General features: G+C 45.2%; 1 protein-coding gene across 1 annotated transcript in view; it reads left to right on the top strand.

Moving 5' to 3' along the window:
- The first annotated feature begins 382 nt into the window (after positions 1-382).
- Positions 383-8,180, top strand: part of FAM47E (family with sequence similarity 47 member E) — a 31,328-nt gene continuing 23,530 nt past the window's right edge. Inside the window, exons 1-2 of the mRNA XM_010361236.2 lie at positions 383-456; positions 4,883-5,228. Of these exons, the coding sequence (XP_010359538.2) occupies positions 383-456; positions 4,883-5,228 (420 nt within the window). The remainder of the gene's footprint in view (positions 457-4,882; positions 5,229-8,180) is intronic.

Raw genomic sequence — 8,180 nt, 5'->3', positions numbered from 1 at the left:
TCCCTTTCCATCCTCTTTCTCTTGCTATCTCTTTATCGCTCCTCCTGCCTTCTTCCTTTCTTTCCTTCAGTAAACTTTTTTTGAAAGGATGATGAGCAAAGGCCTGATCCAGTCTATGGCGCGTTTCGGTGGGAAGATGAATAGGCCTTCCCAGCAGAGTAAAATGTGATTACACCAAGGACCGGTTCCCTCTCCCTTCCCCCGGCCAGGTCCACGTCCCCAGGCGTCGGAGAAGGGGTTGGACCGCTCAGCGGGGCGTCAGAGTTGCCAGGCGCCCGGGGCAAATACGGGCAGCCGGTGGCTGTGAGGTGTCCTAGCGACGGGTTGGCGGCAGGACACACACACCGCCCAAGCCCGGACGGTGGCCGGAGCTAAGGCCACCATGGGGGACCGCAGGCGGCGGCTCCAGCCGGGGACGTTGGCCCCGGTGCGCGAGGGCGTGAACTGCAGGTCCGGGTAAACGCTCAGTTCCGGGGCGGAGGGCGCATCCCACGCGGGCCGCGCGGGGGCGCCTGGAGACCCGAGCTTGCGGGGGCGGGGGCGGGGGCGGGGGCGGGGGCGGGGGCGGGGGCGGGGGCGGGGGCGGGGGGAGAGGTCCTGCCTGCCTTCCCTCCTCAATGCTTCCTGTACGTACAACATAATATGCTGAGATAACCAGCGCTCGGTGCTGCTCTTCGCAAAGGATTTTTCCTCCTGTCATCCTCGCAACCCCCGCCTCTCACACCCGCAGGGATGTAGACTAATATCACCATTTCTGATGGGAAAGTGATGGCCGCAGGGTCCGCTGCGGAGGCTGGTTTAGCCCAGGACTCTGAGCCCTCCTGCTAACCACCCAGCCTTCTCCGGTCTAGCCAACCAACTGTTCGTCAGATGCCCCGGGGCGCCTGGAGTCCTGTATCCGGTGTTAGGCATCTGTTGCCCCTGGAGCCTTTGGCATCCAGATGGCGGCTGTGACCAAGCGGAGCCCAGGGTTGAGGGAGCGCCTGGGGTACTAGGGAGGTCTGCTAACACTTTGTACGGTTGTGGTAGCCTCACAGCAGGAACAAGAATGTTTTTGCCTTTGCCCACTCCTTGAGAATCTTTTGAGAATGGGATTCGTCTCTCTTGGAGACAGCATGATGTGGTGGTGAAGATTCCAAAGTCTAGAATCAGAAAGGCTTGAGTTGAAGGCTGGTTCTCTTCTTGTTTGGAGACTTAGGCAACTTAGGCAAGTTGGTTGCTCCTTCTGGGCTCACTTTCCTAACTATAAAATGGGGCAATAACTTAGGAATCAGCTTTCTAAGATTGTTGTGAGGATTAATGGAGATAGCACATGTAAACTTCTCACTGGCACATAGAATGTATTGTGTACTTGTTAGCAATTATTCATAGTTGTTTCTAGCAGTTATTCATAAGAGCTTCTCCCCCCATTTAAAAACTTTGTTTTGAAATAACTGTAGACTCACAAGAAGTTGCAGAAATAGTACAGAGTTCCCATGTACCCTTCCCCTAGCTGCGTACAGTGGTACCATTTTACATAATGATAGCACATTGCCAAACCAGGAAACGTCACTGGCAGAATATGCTAATTGAACTATAGACCTTACTTGGATTTTATCAGCTCTTGCACTCAGGTGTGTGTGTATACAGTTCTGTAACATTTGGTCATATGTATACATCAAGATACGAACTGTTTCATCCCCACAAAGGAATGCTTAGTACTACCCCTTTACTGTCACTTCCTTTCCCACCCCAGCCTTGGTGATCACTAAACTGCTCTCCATTTCTGTAAGTTAGTTCTTTTGAGAATGTTAGATAAATAGAATAATACAGTATGTAACTATTTGAGACTGGCTCTTTTTCACTCATCATAAAGCCCCTGAGATCCATCTAAGTTGTGTGTATCAATAGTTCATTTTCGTTGCTGGGTAGTGTTCCTTGGTGTGGATGTACCACAGTTTGTTTATCCATTCACTTGTTGAAGGATATTCAGGTTGTTTTGGACATTACAGTTTTTGGGCTATTATGTAGAAAGCTGCTATTGACATTTGTATACAGAATGTTCTAAGCACATACTTTTTCATTTTTTTAGGATACATGTCCAGTATCCTTTTGCAATTCTTAAAGAGGGAAATATCCACATATCATGTACTAGCATCTGTGAAAACAGTAAATATTTAGAAAAATTGTTTTCAATTTATTTTATGGGCCAAGCAAGATTTTTCCTGAACCTAACATAATGCAGAGTGGTAAGCTTATTAACTATGAGAGGCCATGTGGGGGAGAGGAAAGCCCTCCCTCTATACTTGTTGCCTCACTCTCCTCTTGGAACTTAGTTTCCTTATTGAAAAGAGGAAAGTAGTAACCAGGCATGGTGGCACATGCCGGTGGTCCCAGCTACTCAGGAGGCTGAGGTGGGAGGATCACTTGAGTCTGAGAGGCAGAGGTTGCAGTAAGCCAAGATCACACCATTGCACTCCAGCCTGGGCAACAGCGGAACACTGTCTCAAAAAAAAAAAAAAAAAAAAAAAAAAGGAAAGAAATGAGGACAGTGGCTCATGCCTGTAATCCCAACACTTTGGGAAGTGGAGGCAGGAGGATCGCTTGAGCCCGAAGTTTGAGACCAGCCTGGGCACCATAGCAAGACCCTGTCTCCTCTCTCTAGAAAAACAATTTAAAAATTTAGCTAGGCATGGTGGCACACACCTGTAGTCCCAACTATTTGGGGGACTGAGATTGGAGGATCCCTTGAGCCCAGGAATTTGAGGCTGCAGTGAGCTATTGAGTTATAATTGCCACTGCATGCTAGCCTGAGCAACAGAGTGAGACCCTGTCTTGAAAAAAAAAAAAAAAAAAAACAAAAAAAAAAAAAACAGAAAGAAAAAGACAAGTGAAGAAAGTAGCCTGGATTTCTCTCAGGATCTCTGCTAGTTCTAACATTCTATGAGGTTTCAGCTCACTGCCACATACATTCCCCATTTTGAGTTGTATGGCTCTACTTAAACAAAAATATTTGTTCTCAGATTTGATTTTGTGAAGTGCTTGGGTGCATGAGTTAGCTGTAAATATGCATAAAATGAACTTTGTAAAGATATTTAATATGGAGAGTTACTTACTAATAGGTAATACTGAATGGGTCATCAATCTTATGATTAGATGTAATTTCAACATCTTTCTGCCATTTAGCTATTTAAGAGTGATTTGTTAAATACAGAGAGTAACTTTTTGTTAAGTTCATCTTTTTGTGTCCTTTCATCTAGATTTTCACAGTAGAGTTGGGTTAAGCCCTTAAAACAACATCTACACATCTATGCAGCAAGTAAGAAGTTTCTAGGACTCACTAGAAAAGAATTGGGGTCAGGCTGTAATCTCTTAAAAACACTTTGTAGCAATGGGTGTAGCAAGGATTAGATTTGGTGTATAAAGACATTATAGATGAAAGGGGTCTGAAGGTGGAAGAGGCTTCAGGAAAGGACACTGAGATTCTAGAAATATCTGACTAAGGCATTGCAGTATGTGGGGATAATGAGATGCTCAGATTCCAAGTTGTGACTTTGGTGTTCGCTGGTTGTGTTAGGTTATTCGGGAGCTGGTTCTATTTTCCTTCCTGTTTGCCCATCTGTCTCTTCTATCTCATCTCTGTGCCCTAACTACTCAATGCTAGCAGGGGGCTGGTGGATAAGGAGGCTGAGTGAAGCAGCTATATATATGGCCGTAGGGAGAGGTGGAGGTTGTGAATGAGAGAGCAGGTGGTTTGTCTCAAGTGGGCAACCAATATACTAATTGTGGCTCCTTGGAAAAGTGGACCTACTGTTCACAGATCTTGAAAAATCTGGCTTTTCAAGAGCAGCTGTTTTTCCTGATTATTTATGTGAACATTTTTATTTATCAGAAACTCTAGTAAAGTGATTAAGCACCTTTTTCTGGAGCTGCACTACCTGGGTTAAACCCCAGCTCTACCATTTATTAGCTGTGTGACCTTCGACAAGTGTTTGTTTTGCTTTTTAATTTCTTTGTGCTCAATTTTCTTATCTGTAAATGGGAATAATACTCATGCCTAATTCATAGGGTTGTTATGAGATTTAAATATGCAGGTATGTGTAAAGCACTTAGAACAGTGTCTGTTATATTGAAAATTCTCAATTTATGTGAGCTATTATGATTTTTATTAAAACATAAGGAGGACCAAATGACAGGTTTGTTGGCCGATGTAGCCCACGGACAGCCATTTTGCAACCTTTGGTCTCTTAAGTTTAGGGGAAACCCACAGAGGTTATATGAAGAGCCAAGGCCGTTCAGCTAGTTAGGGGCTGAGTTGTCAGTGGGATCCAGGTTCTTCCCACCCCACTGCACTCTGTCCCTTTTAGTGAAGGGAGAGGGCCCTTGGGAAAGGCAGCAACTTGAGTGTCCTTCACAAAGTGAATGGAGAGAAGTGTGGTGGCAGCAGTTGGAATAATGAATTAGATTTATATAGAGTGACATGGAAGGGTCTTTAAAATATAGTACTGGGTAAACAAGAAACAGAATAGTGCCATTTATGTAAATTAAGAGTGCATGCACACAAGAGGACGCTTCAGAATTTCAAGGAAGTGTACAAACAAAGGATATATTCCAAATCCACTAGAACAGTTTTGCTTTTGCAAGGGAGACCAGTGAGACTGCGATGTGGGGATAAAATAGACAAGAAAGCAGGAGAGGGGCCTTGTACAGAGCAGTGATTCTATGCTATGAACTAGGAATATGATTAACTCCAGCTTCTCTAGTGAATCCCTCTTCCCCTACCCCCTACCCCAAAAGCTGGAGACCAGCCTTTTTACTACCTCCTTCTCCCACCCAAGTCCTGTGGTTAATATGAACAGGATTGTTGTATTCTAGGTACAAAGAGAATCTGTCTACCTTCCAGATGTTTCACAAAGCACAAGAATGCGCTGAAGTTCCCCACTTCCCTGAACAGCCGGCAGCTGGTATTTCTAAGAAAGAGGCTGGATGACTTCAGGAAGGGCTGCCCGTCTTGCACTGGTCTGGTGACTCAGGTCCCTGTGGAGGGCTTTCTGCCCCAGATTTATCACAGAGCTCCCCAATTGGCCCCAAAGAAGAGACAGATCAAGCTGCCCAAGGAAGCAGACCTGCTTTCCAAGCTCTCGCCAGCCCAGCAGGCTCGGAAGGCATTCCTGGAGGACGTGGAGGCCCACCTGACCCCACACCCCTTGGCGCTCTACCCGAATCTGGAAGAAGCTATGCCTGTCGAGGTGATGTGTCCTAGGGTTTGTGGGAGGGGCTTCACTGGGGCCTTGAAAATAATTCTATCTAAATGTCTAGGGAGTCCCCATGAGTAGGTGACATATATTTATAAGAGGAGCGATGAATGTCTCCCCCAGGGCACGAGTTCTTGTGGGCCTCAGAGCAGCCTTCTGTCCTCTGCTCCCAGAAAACACAACCAGCAGCAACATGCACACTGCTCTCTTTGCTTCCTATGAAGCCCTTCAACTTACAAAGATGCCACAAACTGAAACATCTGACTTCTGTTCCCCATAATTTCTACCCATCTACTATACTTTGCGTTGTGACTTTTTGGGGGGAGGAAACAGTGAGAGGGAATTGTCTAGTCTTACTTTTGTCACTTTAGCCTGGTATTAGGAGGTGCCCTTAGGTACTTACTAACAGGTGGAAAGAATGAGACTGGAAAGGTCGTGGGGAAAATCCATCCACCTAATGGTCCAGACTAGGGCTGGACAGCAGCAGCTCTGTGATGTCACCAATGTCCCAGGCCTCTCCTGACTTTTAGCTCTGTATGCTTAGTATACATCTCTTGTCTTTGTATCTCAAAGTGGCTTCCATGCTTCCAGGCATCGAGTCTGTATTTCAGAGAAGAAGAGGGAAGGGACAAAGGTTAAAGGGTGCATGCCGGCTGACTCTTTTAATTAGGCACATAATAGCTTTCCCAGTAAACATCTCTTTCATCTGACTACTCCTAGTTGCTAGGGAGTCTAGCAAATGGAATTTCAGAGTTGGGCGTTGAACCTGAGCAGAACCCAGGTTCTACTGGGTTTAAAGAAAAAAGGTAGAATGGATATTGGGCAGGGAGCTAGCAGTGACTGCAACTCCATCCCCATCCCTGCAGCCTGTATTCTCTACGGAGAGGACGATGGTTCAGAAAGGCAAATCTGCTCAGAGCCCTCCAGTGTTCCCTTCTTTCTCAGAGAAAGCCAGAGTTCTTGTCGGGGTCTGAAAGGCCTTGGCATTCTGCTCTCCACAGTACCCCTGTTCTGCTCCCCCTCCAACATCACCCCTGCTCCTGCCACTCCTACCACTCTGGCCTCCCTGGCTGCTCCATGGACAATATGAGCATGTCCAATTCAGCTCTCTGTTCTGGTGCCTGGAACACTTGCTCCAGATGGCTACTTGGCTTACTCCTTCACTCCCTTTAGATCGATGCTCAAATGTCTCCTAATTGGAGAGGCCTGTATAAAATAGCACTTCCCTTCCACCCTCACACTCTACTCCTTACCGTGCTCTACTTTTCACTGTAGCACTTGCCACCACTGAGCTCCTCCTACAATGAAAGCTTATAAGGGCAGGGACTTTATTTGTGTCTTTCACTGTGTACCACCAATACCTGTCCTATGGCAATAAATAATTTTGAATGAATGAATAAATAAATGATCAGTGGCAAAGAAGTCTACAGAAAGGACAGCTAGAATAGCTGATCAGTTAATTTCTCTCTGGGGCTTTCCTTCACTGCCTCCTGCAGGCCAGAGCTTCTGAGTCCATGACAAAGATATTATTTCCACATCTCAGCTGGCACATGGGCATGGCTTGGGATTGTGGTGCTTATTTCCATATGTGACCTCCCCAAGTATGTGTGTTGGCTTCCTGCTGAAGCAGGATCTCTTATGGTGCTAAGGTGGCCATCAGAAGATCCAGGTTTAAGCCCTACCCATTTAGCAACCCCAGCAGAAAGAGAACTCACCTTTTTACGTGATCCCAGAAAAATTCGATAGCCTAATTTTCATGGATCCAACTTCAATCATGTGTCTATTCCAAAGTCAGTCACTGTGGTTTTGATTGTTCTGCGTTAGGAGTGAGGTTGGGGTCGGGCTAATTCAGACCATACGGGTTGAGAGCAGAGAGGTGGTTCTCCAAGGAAAAATCCAGATATTCATGAGAGGGAAAGTAGATAGTGGGCAGTCAAAAACCACAGAAATCCTTTAGAGGTGCTTCACTTAGTGGGGCGTTTGGGGACTGGGGTAGGCCCAGAGACATATTCCATTCTAGAGGAAGTAGAACTTTAGTAAAAAGCTGTATACCCAGTGTCTAGGTGATGGGAGGTTTATCCAAGTGGTGCTGATTATAATCCCAAAAGACATACTCCCCAACCTCATAATCGTGAATGTTGAGATCTCCTGAGTCTAAAATCCCACAAATCACAATCCTGAAAGATTAAATTCCTGAATGTTGACATCCTGAAAGCCAAATTCTGGGGAAGGGATTAGTGTGTTTTTGGTTGTATGCTGGATAGTTGCATCATGATAGGTGGACCTATTACCTTGCTATTGTCTTTATTTGGAAATTAAATATGGGTTAAGGAGATGAGTATGAGTGCCAACCTGACAAGAAGTGGACTTGTGGACTTAATTTTAGATGTCAGTTTGACTGGATTAAGGAATTCCCAGAAACATGGTAAAGTGTTATTTTGGATGTGTCTGTGAGGATGTCTCCAGAGGAGATTAGTATGTGAGTCTGAGTGGAGCAGGTCGGGAAGATCTGCCCTCAGTGTTCCAGTGCTTCAAAGATCATAGAGTAAGTGAAAATGCAGGTGAAAAATACAAGAGATCTCCTCTGCCAAATTATTCAATTGTGTATAATTTATGCCCCTTCACATATAACACCATGCTTGTCTTCAAGCATGTGACACCCTTTGTCAGAGAATTAAAAGAATTTGACAAGCTCAGCAACCTTCTGAACCAGACATTTGCTGATATTGAGATTCCTCCAGTGTTATAAGCACCTAAAATGGTGAACTATTCTTGGTTAAAAATTTGACTGTCAAGAAAGATAGACTTCTTATATTTAACACTAAATCTAACATAGAAAAACTAGTGCATGTTTCACTTTGGCTATTGGATGGCACTTTCAAGACTGTCCCCACTTTTTAAAATCAATGATATACAATTCATGCCCCTGTTTGATCTGAAAATTCT

Source organism: Rhinopithecus roxellana, chromosome 2 (genome assembly GCF_007565055.1).
Source record: "Rhinopithecus roxellana isolate Shanxi Qingling chromosome 2, ASM756505v1, whole genome shotgun sequence".
NCBI classification, from domain to species: Eukaryota; Metazoa; Chordata; class Mammalia; order Primates; family Cercopithecidae; genus Rhinopithecus; species Rhinopithecus roxellana.
The sequence above is the reverse complement of the archived record's forward strand: the minus strand, read 5'-3'. Positions and strand labels throughout refer to the sequence as shown.